The 14,072-nt window shown below is 36.0% G+C and overlaps 1 protein-coding gene and 1 pseudogene across 5 annotated transcripts in view; one reads left to right on the top strand and one right to left on the bottom strand.

The window, feature by feature from the left end:
* Positions 1-14,072, top strand: part of Cntnap4 (contactin associated protein family member 4) — a 307,565-nt gene that overhangs the window by 213,214 nt on the left and 80,279 nt on the right. For all 5 annotated transcript variants that reach the window (XM_087204279.1, XM_004842822.3, XM_087204275.1 and 2 more), the window contains 2 exons: positions 9,141-9,311; positions 10,156-10,374. In XM_087204279.1, the coding sequence (XP_087060405.1) occupies positions 9,141-9,311; positions 10,156-10,374 (390 nt within the window). The remainder of the gene's footprint in view (positions 1-9,140; positions 9,312-10,155; positions 10,375-14,072) is intronic.
* Positions 8,974-9,074, bottom strand: LOC147830601 (U6 spliceosomal RNA; annotated as a pseudogene).

Below are 14,072 nucleotides of genomic sequence, written 5' to 3'. Positions count from 1 at the left end.
ATCCTTAGGCTACTCCCAAGCCAATTAAATTGAAAATCAAGCTTAACCATCACACCTTTCATACTCAGATTAAAACCTTTCCTCCATGAAGCCTTCCATAGATCTCTAGAAGACATAATCCTTCTGCATTCTTTTTGAGAAAAATGTTGAGCATATTACAAGGATATATTTCTCATACTAACTTTTAATTATATTTGAGGCCTTCCAGAGCAGGGTACATTGCTCATTTATTTTTGTGTTCCTGGTACCTAGTACATTACCTATTACATGAAAGATAATCAATAAGTAGCAGTTTATAAAAGAATGAGAATGATCCATCATCTATGTCCAAAGAAACCTATAGCTTTGAATTATTGGTAAGAAACAAGAATGCATTTTTGAGTGTATAAGCAATTAAATGGTAGGCAAATGTATACTTTAATGAAAGGAGCTTATATTGAAAAGCATTCTGAGGTTTGTTTTTTAAAAAATCATATAGTACAAAGAACATCTAGTTCCATCTGAACCATTTCTTTTTAATATACCTGGGCTATGGCAGTAAAAGTGATTTCACTTAAGAACATGATTTACCTTAATATTAAAGTTCACTCTTTGAATAATACAGTTCCTTTTTAAAATTCAAACACTTTCTATTTCTTGGAGAAAGGATTATTTTCTGGTCCATTTTACTTTGTTTTTGTTTGCTTGAACAAACATTAATTACTAAACAGTTTTTACGGTTTGTGCTATTATTTGTATAGTTGCTTATTTTTAAATGTTAACCCTTAGTCCTATTATTAGATTCTCCTTCTTCTTGAATGCTTTTGATTTTGATTAGTTTCTTCTTGGACTTCATTGTCAGGTAGTTTCAGTTTTCCTTTTCTTTTCTCTATAGAAAGACACATGAGTGTTATTTTCCCTGAGAGTGCTTGTACTTAATAAAAAGTGTTGCCTTATGATTCTATAGAACACGCAGCTAGTTTTTGTTCTTGTTTTGTTTTTGGTAATAGCTTTATTGAGATATTCACATGCCCTTCAATCTCCCTCTGAACATATACAGTTTAATCATATTTTAGTGTTTTACAGAGTAACCATTCCCATAATCAGGTTGAGAACTTTTCCATCATATGCCAGATAAAACTTCCCAGGTAGCAGATGTTCCCATTTCACTATCATCCCCTCTTAGCCCCAAGCAACAACTGATCTACTTTTTAATCTCTACAGACTTGCCTATTTTGGGTATTTCATGGAGATAAAAATATAAAGTGTATGGTCTTTTGTGACTGGCTTCTTTCTAGATATTGCCGAAGTTCATCCATGTCAAAACATGTGTCAATACTTCATTTTTTCAAATGACCAAATAGTATTTCATTGTATGGATAGACAGTATCACATTATGTTTATGTATGTTTATGTGTTCATTGGTGAGTGCATGTTTGGACCAGTTCCCTTTTTGAATATTATGGATAACTGCTATGATCATTCACGTATAAGTTGTGTGGACACAGGTTTTTATTTCTCTTGGCTATATACCTAGAAGTGGAATTTTCAGGTTATACGGTAGCCCTAGATTTCTCCTCATTTGGAGCTGGTTTGATATTTTGGGTTGTATTTGGTGACCTTTTCCAGTTGGTTCACATTATCCCACTGCATCTGCATTAAAGGACACAGTCGTCTTGGCTTTGGCAGCTTTTCTATGAGTCTTTTCGGTTGAATATAGTTCATTATAAAGCAGGTTTTGTTTCTGAAAGTTTTTTCCAAAAGGGCTCTTGTGTACTTTATTCTCAGAGTTCTTTCAAACTGAAGAATGTCTGACTGTTGCCTCAGCATAAAACAATACACCAGGCTGGAAACACTTTCGTTCCCTTAGAAATTTGCGGACAGTACTCCTTTATACTTCAGTATTGAATACTGTGGAAAAATCTGAGGCCAAACTGATTTTCCTTTCAGGTGACTTGCTTTTTTTGTCTGAATACTTGAAGGAATACTGAAAGGTCATAATTTAGGAAGAATGCATCTGAGTGTTGTATACTTGGTATTATTATTTTTTTACTGAAATGAATGTGCTGTGGTAAAAAATATAGGGCACATTTTAAAGAATTGCTGCAGACATCTAAATTTCTGCAAACAGTTTGTTAATCTGAAGAAGGCAATATTTTAAATTCTTTGACATTGAGTTTTTTAACCTTTTTTACTAAGTGTATTTCTTCTCAGTTAATTCATTGTGTTGCAGTTTAATGGCTAATCAAAGCACCTTTAAAATCTACAAAGTTAGCAAAGACTGTTCTATGCTCCTTGTCCCAAGAAATGCAAGTCACTGAAGTTAGTTTCTTCATTTTTGTCTGAAATTGACTGGTGTAGCTGTCTGAGAAATCACAGCTGCCCAGAATGCATTAAATAATCAAAGGAGCATGTAAGCAATAAATAACTTTGCAGAATTTAGATGCTCAGATTGCAAAAAGATATTGACTAGTGATTTGGTTAATTTCTCTTCCATTTGACAGAGCTCTCTTCCATTTGGCAGACTACATATAAGCCATTAGAAAAGTAAGGATCAATTCCATTTTAACAGATAATAAGATAATATAATTTTGTTGGCTCCACTATATCTGATAATCATACACCATTAGGAAATTCTTTTTAATTTTCACAATTAATTTTATCTCATTATGTTTGTATTTTTAATTTTCCTAAAGTTTATTTACCTTGCTATGTCCACCCCCTCTTTTTCATTTTTCTCCTTCTTTCTCCTATGTCTTCTGTTTCCTTCCTTCCTTCTGTTTAACAAAGCATCTGAGAGGATTTATTATGATACATACAATATAATCAAATTGGACTTATTCCATGTCTTCTGATGGCTACAATGATGAATGATGAAGGAAACCTTATAATTTTGCTCATCAGATAAGTATTGCTATCGTTAATCATTGCACAATGCCTTCTACACACACACACACACACACACACACGTGCGTGCACACACACACACCCGGGGAAGAAGAGCAGAAAACAATGAGACAATGAACAAAATAGATAAAATACTGTATTTGTTCTTACATTCTCTTAAGAGACAGTAAAGAAGGGAAATATATGGTATGATACATATTGATAAGAGCTCTGAAGAAAATAAAATTGATGCAGAAGATGGTGATTTTTAGAGAGGATGACTATTAAAGGTTCAGCAAGCAAGTGGCATATGAATAAAGATCTGCAGAAAGCAAGGGAGCAGGCACATGCCTGTCTTTTTTGAAAGAGTACCCTAGACAAATGCAGAGGCAGAGTAACCCTGCAGAGATGGGGACGCAGCTGGCATGTTCACGGGTGGCACAGCTGATGGTCCAAGTGTTTGGAGCACAAAGAATAAGGGAAGAATAGTGGAAGTCAGAGAGGAACCTGAAAATCAGATCATGGAGGATTTTCAAAACTACTTTTCAACTTTGGTGAGGCTGGAGGACAGTAGAGAGTTTTGAGTAGAGGAGTGGTATGATGTACTTTATGTTCAGTGAGATTGAGCCAAAGCCAGGGACCATGTTCCTAACCCCAGCTAAGAGATCACAGTGGCTTGGACCATAGCTACAATGGTGAATTGTGATAAGGGTATAATTTAAAAGGAGGGCCAAAACAATTTGCTGATGAATTGATGTAGGTTGCTAAAGGAAAAGGCACAAATGATGCCAAGGTGTTTGGTCTAATAATCAGTCAGGTGGATAAAACTGACATTGAAGTGGAGATGCTCACAACTGAGGTCAAGGAATTGCACTGGAATATAAGGAGCTCAGCTTTGGATGTACTAAGGCTGCTATATCATTAGACATTCAATGAAAGGCAGAGTTGGCAGTTTGAGAGTTGCAGGCTTCAGGCACATATCCATAGGCCATCAGTATGTGTAAAGCCTCAAGACAGAGCACCTGGAACTACTGCAGATGGAGCACTGAACAAGTGCCTTATTCATGTCAACAATGAGAGGTTAAAGGGATGGGGAGGAAGAAAGAAAACTGAGAATTATAACACTAACTAGAGAAGCAGGAAAGTGTGCATATCCTAGACTTCAGGGTAAAAAAGTATTTCAAGGAGGAGAGAATAGTCAACTACGTTCAATGTGGTTCAGAGCTAAGATGATGCTGAGCTAGTGGAATTGAGCCAAGTGGCAGTCATTAGAGACTTTGACAAAGGCATGTTTTGGCAAGTGTTGGGGAAGAGACAGCCTGGGATAGGTTCAGTAGGAAGGAAACTGGGAAGAGAAAACAAATGGAGATTTTGGGGGGAAGTGGGAAGAAAAGTAGGATCACAAGATTAAATTTCTAACACCAGAGAATTAATAGCACATTTGTGCTGATAGGAGAGACCCAGTAAAGAAATTCTTGGAGTAGGAACACTGATCTACTGTAACAGGAGAGAATGCAGAGTGGAGATGATGAAGCATGAAGATGAGCATATGAAGTGTTGGGAGTTTGCAGTGTGGCTTTTCTGCTTTCTTCTTTTAGAGAAGGTCATTAGAGAAGTTTAAGGATGAGAAATGACATGTTAAATGCTTGGAAGGAGAGAGGGTATAAAATTACCTTCCAAGAGCATGAGGGAGTGACAGCATTGGGAAAATACAGTGTGATTACAGAGTAGTATGTATGGATGGATTTTTGAGATAGGGTCTCACCACGTAGTTCTGGCTGTTTTTGAGCTCATTATGTAGCCCAAGCTGGCTTCGAACTGTGGTGATCCTTCTGCCTCAGGCTCCAGAGTGCCACCATGGCCAGCTACAGAGTAGTATTTAGAGCTCACATTTCACATTATGTCCAACATATATTTACATTGGGTTTTCTTTAAAAGATCCATGTATTTATGCCAAATCATACACAAAACTTTAATTAAGCCCTATATACAGGAGTCATTAGACAGTGAGCTAAATCCCTGGCCTTGGTTTTTATTTTTTTGATGGTTATTGCCTAGTAAAATACTTTATCTGATTAATTAATACATAAAGTATTCTGTGAGCATGGAAAAAATTGCAAATGGGCTATCATGGCTAATGTATAGATGCACCTGTTTAGAAATGATAATGTCCATATCATAAAGTCTATACAGGTAATAACCCAGAAAGATATTTAGAGCTTTTCTATTTAAGTCAATTGGAGTGCTAAAATATACTTTTGAAAGACAATAATCTGAATACCAAGTTGGTTTTGACTTTAACCCTGTATATAAAGGGGTCACACTTTTGTGTACTTTATTGTATGGTTAATGAAAAGCTCTTAATCAATCTGGTACTTACTTACTTTGTTTTGTTCAAGCCAGAATCCCCCTCATGTAGTTTGAATAGCTGAATTAGGTTATAACCAATCTGTTGATGGTTGCTGCTCTTCTCAAAAGGGTAACTGGACTCGAACTTGATTGCACAAGTATGTGTGTTAATGGAGGGAATCGATCTTGGGTAGACAGAATTTATCTTGAATTTGTAATGTGCTCTCCTTTGTGTATTAAAATATTTCCATTCATTATTTCCAAACATGTTGCTTCAAATAAAATAAGGTGGCACTTGGGAAGATCTCCCTTCCAGTGCTTAACATTACTCTGCACCTTTCTCAACCCTAAATGGACCTTCACAGGAACGACTGATGGATGATGTTACACAAAGCTTAAATAGAGTTCACGCTTATTTACCATTTTATATATCTTCTTATATCTAGACTAAAAGTAATTGGATGGTTCATCCAAAATTCTATTAGTCCAGCTTCTAAAATAAAACTGTGGCATTTTGAATAAAGTATATACATATCCCTTTGCTATTATTATCAAAACAGTTTTGCACAAAACTAACATGAGGATAACAATAAAGAATATTTTTTTCAGAGATTGTTTGCAAAATCCTTTGATTACCAAGGCAATTTCTGTTCTGCCTTCCTAAGATGCATTTAGCACACTAACCTTATTGAGTGTGTATGGGGAGGGGAAAGGAGGAGATATTTTACTCTATGCAAACATCTATGCTCAGCTTTGTTCTTTTGTACTGTTCTGCAACCCACAAACTATAATTATCTCCAGCCAGATTTTATTTTCTTCATTTCATTTTGCTTATATGGATTTCTACTGAGGTTCACAAATAGTTGAAAACAATAATAGAAGTGCTAAAGAGGAACCAGTAAATTTGAAAAAACAAACAAACATATATAGGTGATTGTTCCAATACAGCAACATGTAATTAATCCTAGAATTTTATTTCTGTTAAGAAATCTATATTTTCCAGCTTAGTTTTAATGATTCACACATATTCCGTATTTCAAAAATTTTAAAAAAATTCCTTGTAAAAAATGGTTCTTATCCCTGTTCTCCCACACTTGCCTCATCCTTCCAACCCCAGAAAATCGCTACTCTACCTTCTCTCTTGATAAATCTGTTCTTTTAAAAAGACTGAGATCAATAAAAACTTAGCAAAACAATAAGTAAACATAAGCTTAATACAGTGCTAAATTAATTTTCTTGAATGAATTTTTTAACAAGATAACTTTATATGTGGAATTGGTATATCTTCGTATTTTATATAAATAACTATGAACCTTGACACATACACACATGTATAAATTCTGTAAAGATAAAAGATGGGATTTCCAAAGGAATTTCAAATGTCTAGCATCCAATCTTAGATTTAATTGAAAATACATACTGATTATTATTTCATTATTAAGTTATTATGAACATAGAACAATACATCATGATGTGTTGGTTCTGAGATGAGTATGATTGCACTCAGATCTGCTACTGGTGCAGCTTCAGGAATTTTGTGCCAGTATCTCTCTCTCTCTCTCTCTCTCTCGCTCTCTTTTTGGTACCGGGAATTGAACTCGGGACCTTGCACTTGGGAGCCAGGCAGAGGAACCACTGAGCTACACCCCTGGCTGTGCCACTCTCTCTTGCAAACCTCTGTGAAAGGCCTCCTGCTCCTGCTCGCTAGCTGAGCTCTTCCCTGCCTCGTCTTCCCCTCCTTTCTCAGAGGCTGGCCAGATTCTCCCAGGTGCTTCTTACTGGGCACTGTGTCTGAAGAGATGAGATATCATGTGCCATTAACACTTGGTTTGTATACATACTGGCCTTTGCTTTCTTTATAATAGTTTTGAATTAGCAGCAATTTTTAAAATCCAAAAAATTGCTCTTACTTCATTTTCTACCTATTGTGAATTTGTGCAATAAGGTTTGCTAACTAAACAAAACACATTATTATGTGTATGAGAGTGTTTTAGCTACCTAAAGTAACAAATTGTTTTCATTACCATGAAAGCATTTATTGTACAGAGAGTAGCAATTCAAAGAATTGTTCCTCTGTTTCAACCACTTCCCAGAAGTCTTCTATAAGATGGTTTATTGGGTTAGTTATGATACAATAGGAAACAAATGAAATGTTTTATAATAATATTATCTAATTTGAACCATTAATTCTGAATGTTCTCTTTCTAATCAGGCAAAATAAGGTTTAGTAATATTTTATAATTTAAAGTTACAGACTTAATTTTCACGTATAACATTTAATAGAAAGGGAGCCAATTCCTTCTGAAAATAGATCATGGAAGAATCATTAAGAGCACAAATGTGCTATAATCCCTGACTTGATATTTTGCACTTTCTCATTTTCCTGCATTCTTTCCCAGACATCGAAGTGTCTAGGCATAGAAATAGCTGTAAAAAGGGCATAAGGAATAGAGTTGACATAATGCAGATAATGTACAGTTTCACTTGACTCATGGGAAACAAGCTCTTAAAATAGACTCTCAGCTGAAAAAATTCAGCCTTAAAATTGTCCACATATGAATAGAGAATTGGCTTTTAAATTAGGTCCACAAGAAAAATAGAAAAACTTAAAAGTGATATAAGTAATGCTCACCAGACTTTATGGAAAATAAATTAAAATCTAAGAAACATGCACAAGCAGACACAAGTTCGTGATTTTTAACTAGCTAGCTATCTGTTCTCTGCTAACTTAAAAGAACTGTTATTTTGAAATGGCTGTTTCCTACTGCAGAGGATCAATACATCTTTCTTCTAGGAAGATCATTTAGAAGGAGGATTTTATCCAGTGTTAGGAGTGTGTATGAAAGCTGTTGTGTAGACTAAAGAAATACGCTCCTACTTGATGTGCTGAGAACTTGCTGCTGGCACCTTGATGCATAGTTCATTTCTTGGAGAATTCTCCCCATCAACTACCTATATTCAATTGGATTTCATTCCTGTCAACTCATGCTATTACATTTATGTTTTATTTCCCATATTTTTTGTTATATAACATTCACAATTTTCTTTCCAAAAGGAAAGTTGCAGATATGTAAAAAAAGAAAAGAAATGAGAAAGTAAAGAGAAAAATTGTATTGAATAATTATAATCAAACCTATATAGTCTACATTTTTCACACCTCTCAATTTATTTCCCAAACTTATAAATGTTTTTATCTTTTCTAAGCATTTGTAAACTTTCGGAGAATGGTTTTCATCTTCTGGTCATCTATTTCACTTTTACAAACAAATTAAGGGATGACTTTGATTGAAAAAAACATTTTCTGAAAAATTATGAACATAGAGACATTTGTCTCGGTTTTTAATTAGATGAGAATATTTAGAATGCCAATCTCAGTACAGAAAATCACAAGGGCCATTAATGGAGTAAGTTACTAGTGTAACCGTGAGGTATGTGTGATGGAATCAAAACCACTATTAGTTTCTTTAGGGATTTTGTTGTTCAAAGCAAGTAAGTGTCTGAATTTTCAAGTTATAAAAAATTAAGCTATTAACCAATGTTTAGCAGATGCTTAAAATGTCAATTTGGCAGAGGATAGCATTTAGGCTGAGGATATGTTTTCATATATTTAGACCATTTCTGTAGTGATCATCCCTGTCCCATGTTGGGAGGAAGCCAGGCTTTGAATCCCTGTAAAATCTCCAATCATGTGGTCAGGGTTGTACACTATTACTAGTCAGGAGAGAAAAGAAAAGCAATTTTATGACTGAGCAACATTTTAAATATATGCTAAATATAAAAAATACATTCACTGGGCAGGGGTTGTGCTAATCTTCTCTGTATTCTTCCAATTTTAGTATATGTGCTGCTGAAGTGAGCACATGTGTTTCATCCATTTTATGCCATGAATTTTTCTTAATTGTTCATTTTTTATTTTTTTTAAACAGAGTCATTTTGGAATTCTGCTTCCTTCAATACTGAGGCTTCATACCTTCACTTTCCTACTTTCCATGGAGAACTTACTGCGGATGTGTCTTTCTTTTTTAAGACAACAGCTTTATCTGGTGTATTTTTAGAGAACCTGGGAATCACTGACTTTATAAGAATAGAGCTATGCTGTAAGTCTCCTTTCCAGAGAAGTTTGGAGGATGGGTTTATCATTTAGTAGTAAATTCTTTCACCAAGTTTTAAAGAACTCATATTTCTGCTTTACCATCTGAATCTTCATTGTGTCCACTTGAAAATATTCTATATCATTTCATCATTTTTGTAAGAAAATAATTTGATACTTAAGGTGTGATAATTTGGGACAATTATTGGTATTTTCTACAAACAATTTAAGAAGAATTTAAATTGAAATAATTAACATTGAAAAAATTCTCAGTAGTTAAAAATTAATTAAGGACTAATATTAGTTTGATAGATTTATGAGCTGCTATTGATATCTTAATATCAAGTACATATTACATGCCTTTTAATTATATAAACTTTGCCATATATGGTAGCATATATCTGTAATCCCAGGACTCAAGAAGCTGAAGCAGGAGGATCACTATGAGTTCAAGGCCAGCCTGAACTACATAGTGAGGCCCTGTATTAAAAAAAAACACACATGCATATCTGTATCTATATCCCTATCTATCTGTCCATCTGTCTATTTATTATCTGTCTCTTTGAACTTTGATTCTTTGAACTTTGATTCTTTGAAACAATTATTTTTATGTCAAATGCAAATTAAATCAAAGGATTAATTTCTTAAAATATACATATCTTAGCAGATATCTAGTTTCACATCAGAAGACCTATTTATATATGGATATTACTGTCTCCTTGAATAAAAATTACACTCCTGTCTCTATATTGAGTGGTGGTTATGCCCTGGTGCCATACCTAATTGTATGGACTACTAAGCTGTCTGCCATGAAAACTCACTTGAATTATCTTCATGTCTTATTTTTCCAGCTCCAACAATAGTGACCTTTTCATTTGATGTGGGAAATGGGCCTTTTGAAATCTCAGTGCAGTCACCCACCCAATTCAATGACAACCAGTGGCATCACGTTAGAGTTGAAAGGAACATGAAGGAGGCCTCCATTCAAGTGGACCAGCTGTTGCCAAAGGTCCAGCCTGCTCCGGCCGATGGCCATGTCCTTTTACAGCTCAACAGCCAGCTCTTTGTGGGTGAGTTCTGTTCATGAGACATTTGACTGTGTTATGCAAGTGTAGAGATACGCCAAAAGAAAATGATTTCAACTCTAAAATAATGATAATAGCAAAAAGCAGCAGTCACAAAACACCATTTATTAGACATCAATATTCCAGGCTGGGCTGGATATTTTACGTCTTCCTCATAATCAACCTGTGTAAAAAGGATTTTCCTTACTTTTCAGGTGAGGCAACTGAGGCTCAGAGGTTGGCTTGTCTTTGAAAACTCATCCAGTAAATGAGATTCAGAATTTTTTGTGACAAATTCCTAAACCCACATACTGTATTCTTAAAATTACAGGTTACACACTGTTCATTTCATTAGTGTTTTTGGTATGATATTGGAAATGTTAATCTATGTCCCCAGGACTGAGTAATCCCGCTTGTATTTTTGGCCCAAATCAGTGATTCCCTCATCCTCTCCATAAACGCAGCATCAAAAACAAGCCAGAATAAGGGCCGAGGGAGCTAAGTGTAGGATGCATGACCTGGTCAGTTTTACCAATTCCTCTGCTATTTTCCTTCACTTTTTCTGGTTTTCTCCTATGTTCTGATCACCTATTTCATACTGATACCCAAATGTTCTCCTCTCTCTCTCTGGGATTCTCCCAGAATCCGTTCCCTTGGCATTCATGGACTTGCTAGTGGAATTCTTCTGAATGTGTTTATTTTCTTTTGCATCTTTGCTAATTACTTTATAGAACTTATAGACCATGACATTCAAGGAATTATCCCTTATTTGATCACTGATCATACATTTTAATGTGAAGACACAGAGATTCTATAAAGCAGAATAAATTATGAATTATCAGAAATGATATTTCAGACATTTTCAAGATTTTTACTTATACAGAATTCATTAGCTCCTCCATCATACAATCTGATGCCTAATAGTCTCTTATTAGTCTCTCTGATCATTGCAAAGGATGAAGCTTGTTTGTGACACATTTGACCAAGACATATTTAGGACTTCTAATGAAGTTCTGTGCTCATTATTCTTTTCTTACTCAAAAGATACGTAATGGTAATGAATACTTTCTATGACTAAGGCACTACCCTAGACTTTCTACTCATGATTTTGTGGCTCCTCGATGACTTATTTAAGGATATAGAAATAATAAATAACCCTTGGGAAGAACTATATAACTTTTCTCTTATTGCCATGCTAGAAGCTTGGTCAGGAAATTGACATAGATATTTCTTGAATTCCAAAAATTGAGAGATGGCCACAACAAAAGGCATGGCAATTTAAAATCTGTCAGTACCTTGGAAATAGCCTTACTATTCTTGGAAATTGAGAGGGCTGAAATTGTCCTCGAATTTTTCAGTGAAATATGCTGCAGTTTGCCTGTAGATGACCTTTCATATCCTTGGTATGAATTTCAACTTCATAGAGATGAAGTCACTATATGTTGTATCTGATAGGAATCCTGGCCTTAATTTGATTTCAGGTGGGTATAATGAAGTACCAGTATGACATCAGAAAACTGTTTTAGAATAGGCTTGAGTCTTTTGCCATCAATCATGTACTATAATTTGAATAAGGATCAAAGAGATTTCATCTTTATTGAGGCAATTAGTCAGGCCTTTGACATCTCCAAATGTGTTCAGCTTTAAGAGTGGCTGTGTCACTTGAAAGTTTTAGAAACCAAAATCTTGATTATGTTTAAGTCAAAGTCAGAGAAAATTAAAAAGAAAGGACAGAAAATGATCTCTGATAAAAAAGTGACATCTCTTAATAGAGATGTGTGTGTAGTTTCTTCCCTCCTACTTACAGGTAGCTGAATAAGTTGACATGATGCTGTGTAGTGATATTAAGAGGAGTCACAAAATAGAAGACTTCAGTCTTGGATAGAACAGCTCATGGCTGTCAAAAGTCCACCTAGGAGACTTGTTTTAATCTTTATTTCTATCACAGAGTGGATCACTGACTCTGAAAAGGGCCTCAAGTTGAAATAGTATTACAAGAAAAACTATCACATTACCAATATACATTACTATCAAACAAATCAGAACTGTTTTTTAAGTTTGTAGATAAAGAGGATTTTCCCCCCACAAGCAGGCCCCATGAAAGACAAATTATAATTACAAAGGTTACAGTGAATTAGAGCACAGTGGGTGAGAGACTTCTAAAAACTCAGCAGTAATTAGAACTAATTTAATAGAGCACTTAACTATGACCAAACAGTTCTCTCCCTTCATCAGAGTTGAAGAGTCAAGAGGCAGCCAATAATGACAAGTGAAACAAGAAAACTGTATGTATACACACATGTATAAACACACACATATGTATATATTGGATAGTAATAAGGCTATAAAGTAAAAAGTAGTGTGAGAAATCAGGAGATAATTTGAGTTGGGAGCTTCTATTTTGAGCACAGTGGCCAGGAATATACTCTCTGGGGATGTTGCTATTTGAGCAGAGGACAAAGGAAGCAAAAGAGAGAACCCCATAAAGTACCAAAGGAAAAGAACTTCAGGTGTTGAGATTATGCTCAAAGCGTTGGGAATGAGTTTTAGGTATTCAAAGAACAAGATGCTAACAAATGTTGCTGGGTGCACAGCGTAGGGTCTGAAGCCAGGGAGAGTGGTGGGAGATGAAGAAAAGACGAGGAGACCAAGAAAGAAGGTTACACACCAAGATTATGCTTGAAAGTTGGGACCAGGAGGAACCATAGCCTGTGGGGAGCTAATGGCTGCCTGGAGCCCCGCGCGCTCTTTATTTACAGCAAAGGCAAACAGGAAGAGAAGGTGGGGAAAATAGTGCTACGTGGCCTACGTGGCCTAGGTGCAACATAGCGTGATTGTTTCCTGATCCGGGTGTGAGCAGGAAGGGAACAGGGAAGGATGCAATGTAACTATCTCCCGGGGCTGTGCCATCCAGGGTCTAATCTATGGAGGAGAAGAGGAATAGGGAAGACACAGGGCCATCTTCAGGCTTGGCTCCTGGCAGCTGGGGATGATAATGTGAGAGGAAGCATAGGAGGAAAGGTGGTCAAGTTATTATTTTAATCAGCTTTCCAATCACTAGGACAAAATACCCAGCACCGAGAACTTAAAGGAGGACATGTTTAATTTGGCTCATGGTGTTGGGAGTTTAGGCCGGGGTTGGCTGGCTCCCAGGCAGAAATGGCAGGGTGGAAGGGTGTGGCAGGGGAAAGCTGCTCACTTATGACAATGAGGAAACAGAAAGGAGAGGGGAGAGCCAGGCAGGGAGATGTAGCCCACGTCCCAGTAAGCTGCCTCTTCCGACCAGGTCCCACCTCCTAACAGCACATTCGGCTGTGAACTGTTTATGGCTAATCCACTAATGAATAGAATGCCCCAGTGATCCAATTACTTCCAAAAGCCCTACCCTTGAATGCATGGGACTTGTATGAGACATTTTCTTATCAAAACCCTAATAGTCATATTCTGGACTTTAGAAGGCATAATAAAGAATTTAGATTTTATGCTATGGGATCAGGAAAGTGGCATAAAGTGGTTTTCATTTTTCAAACTTTCTCTCACTGCTGTAAGGAACATGGATGAAGGGACTGGAATAGATATTTTTCCAGTAGTCCCTGCAAGAGAGGACAGTGATATAAGGTAAAGTAGGGATGTTGAAATAGGCTGGGACATAGTTTACATGTAGATGCACACACTTGCTGATTAATCAGTTATTGCTCTCAGGA

The sequence above is a fragment of the Heterocephalus glaber genome, unplaced genomic scaffold (assembly GCF_053883595.1).
Source record: "Heterocephalus glaber isolate CG9 unplaced genomic scaffold, H.glaber_assembly_v1.0 deba00000071, whole genome shotgun sequence".
Classification (NCBI taxonomy): Eukaryota; Metazoa; Chordata; class Mammalia; order Rodentia; family Bathyergidae; genus Heterocephalus; species Heterocephalus glaber.
Note: the sequence above shows the minus strand (reverse complement) of the source record. Positions and strands in the feature narration are given on the sequence as shown.